The sequence below is a fragment of the Corylus avellana genome, chromosome ca2, assembly GCF_901000735.1.
Source record: "Corylus avellana chromosome ca2, CavTom2PMs-1.0".
In the NCBI taxonomy this organism is placed as follows: Eukaryota; Viridiplantae; Streptophyta; class Magnoliopsida; order Fagales; family Betulaceae; genus Corylus; species Corylus avellana.
Genome location: NC_081542.1, coordinates 49,240,187 through 49,256,687, shown reverse-complemented (window position 1 = coordinate 49,256,687; position 16,501 = coordinate 49,240,187). Strand labels below are relative to the sequence as shown.

General features: G+C 42.2%; 3 protein-coding genes across 3 annotated transcripts; all 3 read left to right on the top strand.

Annotated features, from left to right (window-relative positions):
* The first annotated feature begins 8,135 nt into the window (after positions 1–8,135).
* Positions 8,136–10,763, top strand: LOC132173015 (plastid-lipid-associated protein, chloroplastic-like). The gene is made up of 2 exons (XM_059584578.1): positions 8,136–8,730; positions 9,391–10,763. Exons 1-2 carry the CDS (start codon positions 8,277–8,279, stop codon positions 9,405–9,407), a joined length of 471 nt encoding a protein of 156 aa, XP_059440561.1. The 5' UTR covers positions 8,136–8,276; the 3' UTR covers positions 9,408–10,763.
* A 182-nt stretch (positions 10,764–10,945) lies between these two features.
* On the top strand, positions 10,946–12,385 carry LOC132173013 (plastid-lipid-associated protein, chloroplastic-like). Its single transcript, XM_059584576.1, has 3 exons — positions 10,946–11,501; positions 11,637–11,841; positions 11,962–12,385. The coding sequence occupies exons 1-3, from the start codon at positions 11,035–11,037 to the stop codon at positions 12,274–12,276; spliced, it is 987 nt and encodes a 328-aa protein (XP_059440559.1). The 5' UTR covers positions 10,946–11,034; the 3' UTR covers positions 12,277–12,385.
* Positions 12,386–12,668: 283 nt separating this feature from the next.
* LOC132173014 (plastid-lipid-associated protein, chloroplastic-like) lies at positions 12,669–15,414 on the top strand. The gene is made up of 3 exons (XM_059584577.1): positions 12,669–13,366; positions 14,300–14,495; positions 14,953–15,414. The coding sequence occupies exons 1-3, from the start codon at positions 12,912–12,914 to the stop codon at positions 15,265–15,267; spliced, it is 966 nt and encodes a 321-aa protein (XP_059440560.1). The 5' UTR covers positions 12,669–12,911; the 3' UTR covers positions 15,268–15,414.
* Positions 15,415–16,501: the final 1,087 nt, after the last annotated feature.

The following is a 16,501-nucleotide window of genomic DNA, read 5'->3' as shown; positions in this document are numbered from 1 at the left end:
CAAGGTGGTGGCCGAGGAGAAGCTCAAATTCTTTAAGGGAAAATACGCCCAAGTAAGGGCTCAGCTGAAGGAGGCTAGAAACCGAGCTGCTGATTATTTACGTCAATTGTCCTTTGCCTCGTGGGTTCGGAATTCTGCTTGAGCTGACGGGCTCATTCTTGGCTTTGAAAGTTTTCGAGCATGGGCTACGGACTCGACTCGGACGATAGATCTTAACAAAGTGAAAGTTGAGGACATCCCTTGTTCGGACGCAGCTATGGCACAACTGGTCAACCTGGGTCAAGAACAAATGCCTGATGCTGCAGGAATAAAAGATTTCTTCTACGATCCCTTTTCAGATCTACATCATCGAGGCACTGAATCTGCTCCTGATGATGCCCATTCTGCCGAGGCCAATACTGCCGAGTCCATCTCTGCCGAGGCCCCTGATGTTACCCTTAAGAGAAAATAATGTAATATCTTTTGTACATACCTCAAGTTTTTGTTAATGAAACGAGTTTTTGACATTTGTATGATTCTCAGAATGACCTTTATTTATTTGTTGCTTAAAGTAGTCAAAAGTTTATTATATCTCTCTGAGTTATATCTCGGAGATTTTGATTGTTACTCCGAGTTTAGGTCTCGGAGACTTCAATTGCAACTCCGAGTTTAGGTCTCGGAGACTTTGACTGTTACTCCGAGTTTAGGTCTCGGAGATTTTGACTGTTACTCCGAGTTTAGGTCTCGGAGACTTTGACTGTTACTCCGAGTTTAGGTCTCGGAGACTTTGACTGTTACTCCGAGTTTAGGTCTCGGAGACTAATAAACTCATTCAATTTGTACACATGAACCTTATATGCTGCATAACTCCGAGATACTTTTATTTATTGAAATAAAGTAATGAAATAACGAACAGATTACATATCGCAGCGTTTTAGACATAGTACTTTTTAAGGTGCTCAGCATTCCAAGGCCTCGGAAGAGCCTTACCTTTGGAATCTTCCAAGTGGTATGCTCCTGCTCTTTTGCACTCAATCACCTTATAAGGTCCTTCCCAACTAGGAGCCAGCTTTCCCTCAGCCGGGTCCTTAGTTGCCAAAGTAGCTTTACGTAGAACCATATCTCCAACTTTGAAGCTCCGAGGCTTGACCTTTTTGTTGAAATAACGAGTCACTCTCGCCTGATATGCTGCCATAGCCACTTGGGCTTGATCCCGCTTCTCTTGTAGCAAATCCAAATGTAGCTGTAACCCTTCGTTATTAGTCTCGGATTGGAAGGTCTCTACGCGATAGCTGCCTGAGCCTACCTCGGCTGGAATGACTGCCTCAGTCCCGAATGCTAAGGCATATGGTGTCTCTTCGGTTGAAATTCTCTTGGTTGTTCGGTATGCCCACAATACTTCTGGCAGATCTTCTGCCCAGTTTCCTTTCCGATCATCCAGCTTCTTCTTCAAGATCTTGAAAATTGTTTTGTTGGTGGCTTCTACCTGCCCATTTGCCTGGGGGTGCCCAGGAGACGAGTAATAGTTCCTTATTCGCAGCTGGGCACACCAGGCTCGGAATGACTCGCAGTCAAACTGTTTGCCATTATCTGTGATAAAAGCATGGGGAATGCCATACCGACATACGATATTCTTCCATAAAAATCGCTCTATTGCCTTAGCCGTGATATTTACTAAGGCTTCAACCTCTGCCCACTTGGTGAAATAATCTACAGCAACAACTGCGAACCGCACACCTCCCCTGCTCCGAGGCAGTGGTCCTACTATATCTACCCCCCATTGGGAGAAGGGCCAGGGTGAGGATATTGCACTCAAGTCTTCAGGAGGTTGATGAGTGATATTCGCGAATCGCTGGCACTTGTCACAATTCCTGACTATATCTGCCGAGTCTCGACTTATGTTGGGCCAATAAAAACCTGCTCGGACTGCTTTATGCGCCAATATTCTGGCCCCAGAATGGCTTCCACAGACCCCTTCATGGATCTCTCTAAGGATATAATCTCCTTCATCCTTGGAAACACATTTTAAAAGTGGCAACGTGAAACCCTTTTTGTAAAGGACTCCATTTATCATTGTAAACCTTTCGGCTCTCACCTTCAACCGGGTAGCAAGTTTTCTATCTGAAGGAAGTACTCCTCTTTCCAGGTATTCCATGATTTCTAGTTGCCAATTAGGTATGGTCTCGGCTGTCGAGACCGACACCGCCTCGGTAATTGATGATCGTGGAAGAATTTGGATAGGAGTCTCGGATTCAATTTCCTCACTAGCTGTTGAGGCAATTCTGGCCAACTGGTCTGCTTTTTCATTCTCTGGTCTCGGAATTTTTGCAATGCTAAACTTCTTAAATAAAGCTTGCAAATTCTGTACCCTAGATAAGTACAGCTTCATCTTGTCTCCCTTGGCTTCAAATTCCCCTCGAATGTGTCCTACAACGACTTGGGAGTCACTCCGTATTTCTACAAATTCGGCTCCCATTTCAAGAGCTAAACCGAGTCCTGCCAAAACTGCCTCGTATTCGGCCTCGTTATTTGTGGTTTTGAACTTCAACTTCAATGAACTACATAACTCCTCCCCATTGGGAGTAATCATTACTATTCCAGCTCCACCATGCTTCTTTGTAGATGATCCATCTACGTAGATTACCCAAGTCTCATCACTTGGCCAGCTTGTGATGTTTGGCAAATTAGTGAATTCTGCCAGAAAATCAGCCAGTGCCTGGCCCTTGAAAGAATTCCGAGGGAGAAACTCGATGTCGAATTCTCCTAGTTCAATAGCCCAATTGGCTAATCTTCCCGAAAGATCTAGCTTTCTTATATTTTCTTTAGGGGATATTCAGTCAATACCCTGATAGTATGAGCTTGGAAGTAGGGTCGGAGCTTTCTGGATGCTATAACCAAGGCGAAAGCCAATTTTTCCATTTGGGGATACCTTTCTTCAGCACCTCTTAAAGCCCTACTTGTGAAGTATACGGGCTTTTGAGCTCCCTCCTCTTCTCGAATTAACGCAGCACTGCCGTTTGGGACACGGCTAGATACAAATATAGTACCTCCCCAGGTATTGTCTGGCTCAGCAAAGGCGGGCTCATCAGATATTCTTTCAGCTGTCCGAAGGCTTCTTCGCATTCGTTTGTCCATTCAAAGGCCTTTCGCAAGACTTTAAAAAACGGAAGACACTTATCGGTTGATCGTGAAATGAACCGATTTAGTGCCGCTATCCTTCCTGTCAACTGCTGGAGCTGTTTCAAGTTTCTTGGAGATTGCACATCCAAGACAGCTTGTATTTTTTTAGGATTGGCCTCTATTCCTCGGCTGGACACCATGTAACCAAGGAACTTTCCTGATGAAACTCCGAATGCACACTTTGAGGGATTTAACTTCATCCCGTACTTTTTCAAGGTTGCGAACGTTTCCTGCAAGTCGAGTATGTGGTCTTGTGGCAACACACTCTTGACTAGCATGTCATCAACGTACACTTCCATATTGCGTCCGATCTGGTCTCGGAACATCTTATTTACCAGCCTCTGGTACGTTGCCCCTGCGTTCTTTAAACCGAAGGGCATGACTTTATAACAGTACAGGCCTCGGTCAGTTATGAACGCAGTTTTCTCACGGTCTTCAGGATGCATGTATATCTGGTTGTACCCAGAGAAGGCGTCCATGAAGCTGAGTAAACCGTATCCAGCTGTTGAGTCCACCAATGCATCGATGCGAGGTAATGGAAAACTATCTTTTGGGCAGGCCTTATTGAGGTCAGTGAAATCTACACACATCCTCCATTTCCCATTGGACTTCTTGACCAATACTACGTTAGCCAACCAATCGGGGTAATATACTTCTTCAATGAAACGAGCTTTGAGAAGTTTCTCTACTTCTTCTGCTATGGCCTCATTCCGTTCAGGGGCGAACTTTCTTCTTTTTTGCTTTACTGGTTTCACACTTGGATCCACATTTAGCTGGTGGAGGATGTCTTCAGGATCAATTCCTGGCATATCTTCGTGAGTCCAAGCAAAAACTTCTAAATTTCTTTTTAGAAAAATGATAAGGCCGTCTCGGATTTTGGGACTGAGCTGCGTCCCAATCTTCAAAGTCTTGTCTCCAATTATTACCACATCCTCCAGAGGTTCAGCTGGTTCCCCTTTTGGGTCATTTTTGTTATTCCCACCTACTGTACCAATTACAATAGGAGTCGGATCCGAGACCCTCTTGAGAGACGTATTGTAACATCTTCTCGCCTGGGTTTGATCTCCCTTCACTTCTCCGACTCCTTCTTCTGTCGGGAACTTCATCATCAAGTGGTATGTCGAAGTTACGGCCTTCAACTTATTCAAAGCAGGTCTACCGACAATGGCATTGTAGGCACCTGGTCGGTCGATAACCAAAAAATCTACCATCACAGTTTTCTGCTTAGGTGCTGTTCCTGCCGTTACAGGGAGTGAAATAAGACCAATTGGCTGGACCTGCTCTCCTGCAAATCCAACCAGGGGAGAGCTAAATGGTGTGATCCTGTCACGATCGATACCCATTTGTTTAAAAACTGGCCAGTAGAGTATATCAGCCGAGCTTCCATTGTCCACCAGAACTCTGTGGATCATATGGTTGGCCACTGTTACAGTTACTACTAGCGGATCATCATGGGGCTGCATTACCCCCCTAGCGTCCTCTTCAGAGAAAGAAAGGATCACTGAATCCTTTTTTGCAACTTTGAACGGTCTCTGCACTGTAAAGACTTCCTCGGCCTGTGTCTTCCTAGCATGGGCTTTCCTGACCGAATTAGACTGTCCTCCACCAGCTATTCCTCCGGCAATAGTATGGATTTCTCCTACTACTCCTTGATCCCGAGGGGGTCTCGGATCTTCTCTAGGACCATCATCCCGATCACGTCTCGGCTCCCGTGCCCTTTCAGCTCGGTTTCCATCTAATAGGAGAGGCTGTTGGTGTACTGCTCCTTGGTTCCTTTCCCCTGCTAGGAATCTTACCAGTCTTCCATTTCTAATGAAAGTTTCAATTTCCTGGCGCAAGGTTATGCAGTCTTCCGTCAAATGTCCGTGATCATTGTGGTACTCGCAGAACTTCGTCCGGTCTCGCTTCCTCGGATCACCTCGCAACTTACTTGGCCACCTGAAAGCTGGGTCTCTTCTGATTTCCATAAACACCTCGTTGACCCTAGTATTCAAAGGTGTGAACCTTCGATCTTCACGTCGCCGGGGTTCAGTCTTTGGGACTGATGGTACAGTCTTTTTTACTACTCTCTTCTGAAACCTTTCTTCCTTCGGAGCGGACGCTATAGGTGGCTCCTTTTTAGCGTCGTCTTCCTTTTTGGCGTCCTCCTTCTCCCGGTCTTCTTCCTCTTGACCTTTTGTGAGGGCCTTAATCATTTCCTCCTGATTAATATACTCTTCTGTTTTGGCGATAAACTCGGGAAGAGTTATTTCTGTAGAACTTTTTGATACTTCGGCCATTAGAGGCCCGTTTGGCCTGACTCCATGCCATAATGCAGATAATACCGTTTGATCCCCCGGATTATCCACTAACAATTTTTCTTTATTGAACCTATGCATGAAATCCTTCAGGCTTTCTTCCTTCCCTTGACGTAATGACAGTAAGCAAGCCGAGTGCTTCCTTCTCTTCTTGGTAGCCAGGAATTGGCTTAAAAAGAGACTTCCAAGTTCTTTGAAACTATCTATTGACTTGGCAGGCAATCTGGCAAACCAATCCTGAGCAACTCCTTCCAGCGTAAGAGGAAAGGTTCTGCATGCAATTTCATCTGGAAACCTATGAAGGGAAAAGTGAACACGGACGCTTTCCATATGTTCAGAAGGGTCACCACTACCGTTAAACTCCTTGACGCGAGGCATCTTGAAGTTTTCAGGCAAAGGGAAACTTAACACTCGATCAGTGAAAGGCAAGTCGGTGTTATCCATAAGCCCCGAAGCAGGGGTTTTTCCATCCTTTTCAGCCAGCTTGCGAGTTAGTTCTTCGTACTTCTTCTTCAAATCTTCCATGTCAGCACTCATCTGGGCCTCATTTCGCCCTTGAAATTGCTCCCTTCGAGGCCTAGTATGCTGAGACCTCTCTGGGTTCTGCTGCTCACGATGCTCCTCATTCTGGACAGTAGTATGATGGCTAGCTTGGACTGAACTTGCTTCCTCATCGCGATGGGAACCTGCAGTTCACTTCCCATCACGAATCTCCCTTCGCCTTTCCCTCTCACGTCGTTCTTCACGCCTTCGTGCTCGCTCTTGATCCCTCTGGCTATTCCGGCCTTCAGCAGCTGTGAGCCTTGCAGCCAGGTCTTCATTCTGCTTTTTTAGAACCTTCATAGATTCAGACATCTGCTTCATGAATTCGGCTAGATCGGATGGTGGTGGTACGTTGGAGGCTGCAGCAGTGGAACGGGTAGTCACCATTTTAGATTAGTAGAGAACTGATGAAAATCGAAGTTCCCACAGACGGCGCCAAACTGTTGATGCACAGTTTTCCAAAAGATGACGTGGCACCCTTGCCGAGTTTGAGTTGAACCAACTCCCGAACAGTTTGACTGCACAACAAAAAAGAAAGAAGGATCGAAGTGACCGGGGGTGAGCCGGCGTGGGCACTCCGATGCCTAAGTCAGAATGGGAAAAGATGCTAGTAACAACTATCGAGCTCAAATTATGAGAGTTGTGATTACCTTTGCTTTTGATCATATGACTTGTATTTATATAGGCATTGGAGAGAATTTGATTTCCCACTTATTAAGGAATCTTATCCCTTGATATCGGCTAAACAAACATTTGAATGAAAAGATCATGTTTGTTAGTTCTTCCACGATTTGAGCAACTTGAGATCAGAGGATCAACTTCGTAATCTTTTAAAATATCAGAGTTATCCCTTTTACTGCGACTTAAATGTCCTGAGTTATTCTCGGACTTCATGGTCTCAGCTAGGGGTTGCCTCGGATTGGAGGTCTCGGATCTCAAGAGTAGTCCTCGTCTCGGATCACTTGAGTAGGTCTCGTCTCGGATCACTTGAGAAGGTCTCGTCTCGGATCACTTGAGAAGGTCTCGGACTTGGGCCTTTTGAGTAGGTCTCGGACTTGGGCCTTTTGAGTAGGTCTCGGACTTGGGCCTCTTCTGGCTGGGCCCAAGGACTGCTCAATAAATGGTAAGCTAGTTCATGACCTAACACTCACAGTAGAAAACCCCTCTCCGAAACAAAAAGATACCGAATTGAAACCCTAGAATTATGCATACCTGTAAGTATCGTCTGGTTGGATCTTTCTCCATAACCTCACCATCCTTAGCCTGGGAATGTCGGCCCCCACCAAATCCCATTACTTCAAAACGACAGAGAATCCACCAACGGTTACCCCCCCTAAAAAAAAAAAAAAAAAAAACCCAAAATTGAGAGTTCAAATGTGCAAACCCTATTAAATTAGCTGGATTCCGAACCCAAGAAGACAAGGAAGAAGAAGAGGTTTTTTGAGACTTTCCCTCACACTTATAAAGTAACGATCAGCCCCTTCCACAATCGATGTGAAATAACCCCAACATTTCACACGCCACCGCATAACCGGAATTGGCACCCAAGAAATCTAAGCGATGACGATGACTTTGATTCCATATCTGAGTGTGGCTTCACAATTGGGTCACAAATCCTCAAACCGCTCCTGGATTCCTCCATATCTCAATTATTTGCATCTCGTTCGCGCATCGTGATTGAAGGTTCAAAAACTTGGAAACTCAGAGGTGGGTGTGGTTGAACCAAACGCACCGCACGTGGATGAAGGCTTTGAGAGCAAGTGGGAGAGATTGAAAATGGAAGAACAACTAGGAAGAAGGAGATCAAATTATTTCAATTTTTTTTTTTTGTCTAAGTTTAATGTTATACCGACGTGGAGTTATTGTTTAGTTTAGTTTAATTTTTTTTCTTTAAAGGTGGACATGTGTCACAATATTACGTGGCGATGACGTGGACTTCCGCCAGTGGAGGATTGACGAAAATTAACAGAGGTGATAATTTAGTCTTTTTCAAAATTTGACATACTATATTTGTCATGTTTTAAAATCTTAAAAAAATATATATATATAAATTCAAGTACTAAAAATGTTATTAAAAAAAAAAAAAAAAATGGTGAAATCTCTGTTGTGGGCCAGTAGCAAGACTGTTCGTAACAATTTAAAACGAATCTCCGAACTACACGTGGCGTTAACTCTTTCACTATTTACTCCGATACAAACTTCCTGGTCCTCTGTTTTTCGTTGTGTTCTCACAAATCTCTCTGTTTTCTGCCCGCCAAATAAAGAAACTAGAACAAAATGGCTTCTATTTCTCACTTGAACCAAATCCCATGCAAGACCCTCTCAGTAACCCAATTAATTTCCAAGCCAGCAACTTTCGCACCGAATTCGGTCAAGGTCGGCCCGAAACGAATTGGGAAATCATGGATTCGGGCCGGGGAATTCGTCCGGGAGCGACAGAGTTTCCGGGTCCGGGCGGTGAACGATAACGAGTTGAGCCCGGAGAAGGAGGAGGGTACATCTGGGGCTTCGGTTGCGGTGGCGGAGGAGGAGGCGAAGCCGGGCGAGATTGATAGGCTGAAGAAGGCGCTGGTGGACTCGTTTTACGGGACAGATTTGGGCCTGAGAGCGACGAGCGAGACGAGAGCAGAGATTATTAAGAGAGAGTGCAGGCAAGTGCGCTGGAGGCGAAGAATCCGACGCCGGCGCCGATTGAGGCCTTGGCTCTGCTCAATGGAAAATGGATTCTCTCGTAAGTTTATTGTTTTGTTTGCTAAGAACATATTAGGAAACGAAGTAAAATTAGAATTGAAAATTCGTAATAATCTTATTGATTAAGCCTTATTCTTGGTTGAGTTTGTTTTTTTATGAGCAAAGGTGTAAACTTGTTGATGGAATTGAGTGAGCTTTTGGGTTCATGACCTGAGTTTTGTAACTTGCCAATTAAAAGGAAAAAGATAGAAAGAAATAGGCAAAGAGAATGATGGTTTAGAAAGTCAAGGAAATTAAGAAAGAAAGGGAGGAAAAATGAGATGTGAAAGATAGGTGTGAAGTAAATCTGTGCAAATGAAATTGTTGGGGCAAGAGCTATGGTCGACCAAAGTGAAATTATGCAAATTCATTAATTAAAGGCATTATAGCAGACATCAAAAGAATTCTTGTGTGTACTTGTAGCGGTTAAAAACTACAATTTTTATTCTACAACTATTTCTGACATGGAATATTAATTCAAAGCTTCTTATAGAAATTGATTTGGTATGAAGTAGTTACTCGTTATATTAGCATATACTCTGCTGAGAAATGGGTTGTAGTAGTCCTTGGAAGTTTGAAATAGACAAGAGATTGAATCCTTGCTCTTGTACTTTTGGGAATAGCATGAATGTGATGACTTTGAGCTTTATGTGTGGAGCAGGTACACATCTTTTGTAGAGCCGCCTAAAGCGAATACTGAAGTAAAAGAGACAAGAACCTTGAGAGGCCTCGTAACCCTTTCTGAACTATAACCATTATCTGAAGGAGGAAAGAGACTATCAAAATCCGAAAAAGGTGCCCATAAAGAAGGAGTACTATAGACAGTTTCACAAGTCTCTACCCCAAGATCAAACTACATGGGAGCCTAACACCCACAAAACCCAAGAAGCACAATAGAAAAGACAGAAAAATAAAGCAAATAAGGGGAATACAAAAGACAACAAAATAGCAGTATATTTAGAATGGAAAAAGCAGAAAAACTACGTACAAAAGACCCAACAAACAGCTGTATGGGCGGCGGAAGAGTCTGGATGGAGATATTTTGTGAAATTTGTGGAAACCCACAGAAAGTTCAAGAATTAGAATCCGACAAAATAGAAGATTATGGAGTTTGTTTGAATGTCCACCTCATACGACCTTCTTTGGCTTCCTTACCTCCGAGACACAAAATCCTTCACAGTCAGCCAACTTGGTCATCCACGTTTCAAAAGGATGTCCAACAATTAGTGCCCCTAGTATCGGAGCACCCATGTCTCTTTTTCTTCAAGACACAAATCCTTCATCGTTTATAAAGATCACCACTAGTGGGACAAAATTATCATTTAACTAATGCACAAATAGATATGTACAAGTTTTATATAATAAAGGCTTTAAAATATTACCTCAATGAATTACTAGTTTATTTTGAAAAAATATATTGAAATAAAGTCCCTAATCTAAAGTAATTATTATGACTGTTGTTAGGTTTTTGAATTGGTTAATTTAGTGATAAAATACTTCTGTCTACAATTTGTTCAAACCACGTGTTCATAGAAGACCCACCGAAATGCTCGTTTTCAACCTCATCTAAAGAATGCCCGAACGAGTAAGTTTCATAGACCCCAAGGGGCTTGTAAGCAATCGTGTCCGCAATTGGTCCAAATGAGCTAAGTTTCATAGACCCCTGAGAAGCTCGTCGGCAATCTCATCCGCAGTTGATCCGAATGAGCTAAGTTTTATAGGCCCCTCGAGAAGCTTATCAACACTCGTTCACAATGCATACGGACGCGCCGTACCAAAAATTCTAGTTTAGTTGTAATTAACCTAGTTTTGTCTGGATGAGTAAAGACCTCGTACGGATACCGACTAAGTTGTTTATCTTGATTTAGTTTGTCTTTCGTTAGACTAGGGTCTCTTGTAGTCTATTATAGGAAATTGATATGCCCCGATTATTTAGAGATTCTACATAATAATTAAATGTGTCAAAAAAGTTTTTGAGATCTAGAGCGTAAACGATAATTTAATAATTGTTCAAAAGCTACTACAGTAGAAAACACAAATGTGTCGTGGTTACAAAAAAAAGTTTTGTAAGTCTAATTACTTGTAATATTGCTGAAACAAATTGCCAATTATCCCGACAGTAATATTGCTAGGATCCCACTGCAGCAGCACTCACCATGCTTCAAAACAATTTAAACAAATCTCTGAACTACACGTGGAGTTAACCTTTCATTATACTTGAATATATACTACTTTTGCTCCTCTGTTGTTCGTTCTGCGTTCATAAATCTCTCTGTTTTCTGTCCAATTAAAGAAACAGATCAAAATGGCTTCTGTTTCTTTCTTGAACCAATTCCCATGCAAGACCCTCTCAGTACCCCAATTCATTTCCAAGCCAGCAATTTTCGCGCCGAATTCGGTCAAAATCGGCCCGAAACGAATCGGGAAATCATGCATTCGGGCCTGGGAGTTCGTCCAGGAGCGACCGAGTTTCCGGGTCCGGGCGGCGGAAGATGATAAGTTGGGCATGGAGAAAGAGGAGGGTCCATCTAAGGCAGCGTCTTCGGTGGCGGTGGCGGTGGCGGATGAGGTGGTGAAGCTGGCGGGGCCAAGCGATATTGATAGGCTGAAGAAGCCGCTGGTGCACTTGTTCTGCGGGACGGATAGGGGGCTGAAAGCAACGAGCGAGACGAGAGCGAAGATCGATGAGCTCATCACGCAGCTCGAGGTGAAGAATCCAACACCGGCGCCGACTGAGGCCTTGGCTCTGCTCAATGGCAAATGGATTCTCAAGTAAGTTTATGCTTGGTTGAGTTGGTTTTTTATGAGCAAAGCGGGAAACTTGTTGATGGAATTGAGTATTATATCATAGCTTTTTGGTCACAATCTTCTTGCTTGTGGTGACTTTGAACTTTATGTGTGGAGCAGGTACACATCTTCTGAAGGTTTGTTCCCATTGTTGTCAGGGGGTATTCTGCCCATACTAACGGTGGAGGAAATATCACAGACAATTTACTCGGAGAATTCTACCGTCCAGAACTGTGTCACGTTTTCTGGGCCATTGGCTTATTTGGCTACAGCTTCAGTTAAAACCAATTCCAAGTTTGAAGTCCGAAGTCCAAAGAGTGTGCAGGTTGGTTTACTTTTGAGTAATATTCCATCTCTTCATCTTCCAAATGCCTTCTGCAGTCAAAGATTTTGAAGCTTTGGATTCTGCTCTAAATTAGTCCTTCCCTTTTCTCCTTTCATTCAGATCAAGTTGGAAGAAGGTATAATTGGGACTCCCCAGTTGTTTGATTCGATAGAGATACCAGAAGATGTGGAATTTTTGGGACAAAAGATTGATCTCACACCCTTCAAGAGCTTGATCAACTCTGTTCAAGAGACAGCTTCGTCTGTTGCGAAGACCATTTCCAGCCAACCACCAGTAAAGTTCTCTATCCCAAACAGCAAGGATGGATCATGGTTGCTTACCACATACCTTGATGAAGAACTTCGAATTTCTAGAGGAGAGGGTGGCAGCGTCTTCGTGCTCATCAAGGAAGGCAGCTCCCTCTTAACGCCATGAGCAAACTCAAATGTTCTTATAATTACCATCCTGCTTCTCAAAATACACTATACGTAGTCAACCTACGGTGATTTATCCAATAAACTAGACCTGTAATTCTGTGTTTTTAGAGATGACCTATGGAGAAATTCCTCTAACATAATTTGGAGGAAAATTTTGTCATAATTTAAATTAATTTTCAGTTTTAGATAATTTTCACTGACATTATGCAGATAAGACAAAAATTAGCTGCAAATTAATTAATTTGTAACTAATTTATACTAATATGGGAACATTAGGTCCATAATCAAAATGTTGAATTACCTTTTAATCAGAAATATCAAATGTTCAGCTAAATGTTTGATTTTTGTAGAACATTTATTTAAGTGGAATCGAGAGTTTTTAAAATTTTAAAATTTGAATGAAACAGAGTTTTTTTCTATAATTTTTATTACATATATATTTTTTTTAAAAATTGCTAAAATCTGTCAGCCAGTAGCAAAACTATTCGAAACAATTTAAAACGAATCTCCGAACTACACGTGGCTTTAACCCGTTCACTATATGCTCCAATATAAACTACCTGGTCCTCTGTTTTTCGTTGTGTTCACAAATCTCTCTGTTTTCTGCCTGCCAAATAAACAAACCAGAACAAAATGGCCTCTATTTCTCACTTGAACCAATTCCCATGCAAGGCCCTCTCAGTAACCCAATTAACTTCCAAGCCAGCAACTTTCGCGCCGAATTCGGTCAAGATCGGTCCGAAACGAATCGGGAAATCATGGATTCGGGCCGAGGAATTCGTCCGGGAGCGATCGAGTTTCCGGGTCCGGGCGGTGAACGATGACGAGTTGAGCCCCGAGAAGGAGGAGGGTCCATATGGGGCTTCGGTTGCGGTGGCGGAGGAGGAGGAGAAGCCGGTGGAGCCGAGCGAGATTGATAGGCTGAAGAAGGCGCTGGTGGACTCGTTTTACGGGACAGATCGGGGCCTGAGAGCGACGAGCGAGACGAGAGCGGAGATCGTGGAGCTCATCACCCAGCTGGAGGCGAAGAATCCGACGCCGGCGCCGACTGAGGCCTTGGCTCTGCTCAATGGAAAATGGATTCTCGCGTAAGTTTATAAGTTTATTGTTTTGTTTGCTAAGAACATATTAGGAAACGAAGTAAAATTAGAATTGAAAACTCTTAATAATCTTATTGATTAAGCCTTATTCTTGGTTGAGTTTGTTTTTTATGAGCAAAGGGGTAAACTTGTTGATGGAATTGAGTGAGCTTTTGGGTTCATGACCTGAGTTTTGTAACTTGCTAATAAAAAGGAAAAAGAAAGAAAGAAATAGGCAAAGAGAATGATGGTTTAGAAAGTTAAGGAAATTGATAAAGAAAGGGAGGAAAAATGAGATGTGAAAGATAGGTGTGAAGTAAATCTGTGCAAATGAAATTGTTGGGGCAACAACTATGGTCGACCAAAGTGAAATTGTGCAAATTCATTAATTAAAGGCATTATAGCAGACATCAAAAGACTTCTTGTGTGTACTTGTAATGGTAGAAGACCCAGAGAGAAATATAATCCATGCTATAGTGTATTTTGTTGTAATTTTTTTCTTAAATTTTAGTTTGGCCATTTTTATTGGATTGAGAAAGGTTAAAAACTACAATTTTATTCTACAATTATCCCACAATGCTAATCTGTAACTAACTCATCCAATTGTTCTTATCCAAAAGAGGAAAATAAAAGTCTTTCAAAATTCTTGGTGTTTAAGGCCATGCCTTTTTTGCTCTTATACCAATTATATTTCTGACATAGAATATTAATTCGAAGCTTCTTATAGAAATTGATTTGGTATGAAGTAGTTACTTGTTATATTAACATATACTCTGCTGAGAAATGGGTTGTAGTAGTCCTTGGAAGTTTGAAATAGACAAGAGATTAAATCCTTAACTAAATCACAAAACAGCGTGCTTTGTTTCTTCTGTTAAGCTCTAGTAGTTGTGGGAATAGCATGAATGATGAATGTGATGACTTTGAGCTTTATGTGTGGAGCAGGTACACATCTTTTGCAGGTTTGTTCCCATTGTTGTCAAGGGGTACATTGCCCTTAGTAAAGGTGGAGGAAATATCACAGACAATTGACTCGGAGAATTTTACCGTCCAAAACTCTGTCCAGTTTGCTGGGCCATTGGCTACAACTTCAATTAGTACCAATGCCAAGTTTGAAGTCCGAAGTCCAAAGCGTGTGCAGGTTTGTTTACTTTCCTTTTACGAGAAATGCTATTCTTTACATCAATTTCATGCCGGTTGATGTTGAATGCTTTAAGTGGCTAACATAGAAAGCCACTTCAAACAAGTTACGTTAGTCGGTGTGAAATGGGTGTGAAAAATAGTTTTACTCTTTATTTTTATACTTTCTCGCCACTCACTAATTGTGCCTACAAAGTTCCAAAAACCAAAGCTTTGGATTACTTGTTGCATTTAGGGTTCTAATATCTTCTAAGAACCATGCACCAAAGGATGCAAAACAAAATTATATTCCACCTGTTCCTCTTCTAATTACCTTCTGCAGTCACAGATTCTGTTTGTTCATGCTCTCTTCCTTAAATTGATTCCAAACAACACATCTGGGTGCTATCACACATTAGACAATTTTGAAGCTTTGGATTCTGCTCTAAACTAGTCCTTTCCTTTTTTCCTTCATTCAGATCAAGTTTGATGAAGGTATAATTGGGACTCCCCAATTAACTGACTCGATAGTGATACCAGAAAATGTGGAATTTCTTGGACAAAAGATTGACCTCACACCCTTCAAGGGCTTAATCACCTCTGTTCAAGAGACAGCTTCATCCGTTGTGAAGACCATTTCCAGCCAACCACCAGTGAAGTTCTCTATCTCAAACAGAAATGCTGAATCATGGTTACTGACCACATACCTTGATGAAGAACTTCGAATTTCAAGGGGCGACGCTGGCAGCGTGTTTGTGCTCATCAAGGAAGGCAGCTCCCTCTTAACGCCCTGAGCAAACTCAAATATTCTTATTAGCATTCTGCTTCTCCAATTACAGTATATGTAGTAAACCTTTGGTGATGATAAATCCAAGAAACTGGATCTGTAATTCGGTGTTGTTAGAGATGAAAGAGTAGATCTATATTCTATAATTTGAATTTGTTTTCAATGTTAGGTAATTTTAAGCAGGGGCAGGAACTAGAATTTTAGATTTGAGGAGATAAAAGTAGTAAAAAAAAAAAATCACTTTTGGGAGAAAGAAGTTAATTTTAGAAGGATTTGTACAGATTTATTTCTTAAAATTTTCATGGGAGGGGGGCGGAGCTGATGCATAATTTTTCTTAGTCTGTCGAGCTTTATTATGCATTTGTGTCGGGGGGCGCGGCTTGAATTTTAGTAAGTGATATTAGATTTGGATCCGGCTCCTCTCTAGTTAATGGATGTCTCTAGGAAAAATTCTAGGCCATTTTCATACCACGTGTCCCATTCATTTAAATATAATAAAATATTATTTTTTATTTTAAAAATAAATAAAACTAAAATAATATAATAACCTTTATTTTTTATTTTTATTTTATTTATTATTATTTTTTTTTATGGCCCTTGTAGTGGCCGGGCCACTCCCAAGGGCCACCGTTTGGCCTTGGAATGGCCTAGGGCCGGCAATTTTGACACAACCCACGAACCCGACACGAACACGACACGAAAAAACAGGTATTAGGTTTGGGCTAATCGGATTCGGGTCATAATCGGGTCTACCCGATTAAGACCCGGAATCTTCGTGTCTGGCGGGTCGACCTGTCAGACCCAATTTTTTTTTTTTTTTTTGGCCTTTTTTCTACCTCGCGCGAGGAGTCAGACGACTCACGTCTCATTGTCACAGACCTTTTTTTTTACTTTACCATTTTGAACAAAAAGTTTGTCTGTAACCTAACCCTCTGGTCCCTCTCACTCTCCCTCCGTAACTGTCTCCCAGACTCCCACTCGGCCACTCTCCCGATTCTCCCTCTCTCTCTCTCGGGTCTCCACTCTCCCTCCTCCTCCTGGGCCTCCTCTCCACAAAATTTTAATAGTTATTTAAAACAGTCGTTCTTCTTCTTCTGTTTCTCTTTCTTCGATTCACAAACAACTTAATGGACTTTTCTTCTACTCCGTCTCTTCCTTCTCTTTCTAACTGACGTTCTCTCTCCCTCCATTTATTCTTTCTTCTCTATTTTCCTTTTCTTTCTCTAACGCATGTTCTCTAT

What these genes read in the sequence shown, in the direction of transcription:
- LOC132173015 (XM_059584578.1), top strand. Translation starts at nt 8,277, where the DNA reads ATGGCTTCTATTTCTCACTTGAACCAAATCCCATGCAAGACCCTCTCA.
- LOC132173013 (XM_059584576.1), top strand. Translation starts at nt 11,035, where the DNA reads ATGGCTTCTGTTTCTTTCTTGAACCAATTCCCATGCAAGACCCTCTCA. An exon ending in AATGGCAAATGGATTCTCAA is followed by an intron (nt 11,502 to 11,636) that starts GTAAGTTTATGC and finishes TGTGTGGAGCAG; the next exon opens with GTACACATCTTCTGAAGGTT. An exon ending in GAAGTCCAAAGAGTGTGCAG is followed by an intron (nt 11,842 to 11,961) that starts GTTGGTTTACTT and finishes CCTTTCATTCAG; the next exon opens with ATCAAGTTGGAAGAAGGTAT.
- LOC132173014 (XM_059584577.1), top strand. Translation starts at nt 12,912, where the DNA reads ATGGCCTCTATTTCTCACTTGAACCAATTCCCATGCAAGGCCCTCTCA. An exon ending in AATGGAAAATGGATTCTCGC is followed by an intron (nt 13,367 to 14,299) that starts GTAAGTTTATAA and finishes TGTGTGGAGCAG; the next exon opens with GTACACATCTTTTGCAGGTT. An exon ending in GAAGTCCAAAGCGTGTGCAG is followed by an intron (nt 14,496 to 14,952) that starts GTTTGTTTACTT and finishes TCCTTCATTCAG; the next exon opens with ATCAAGTTTGATGAAGGTAT.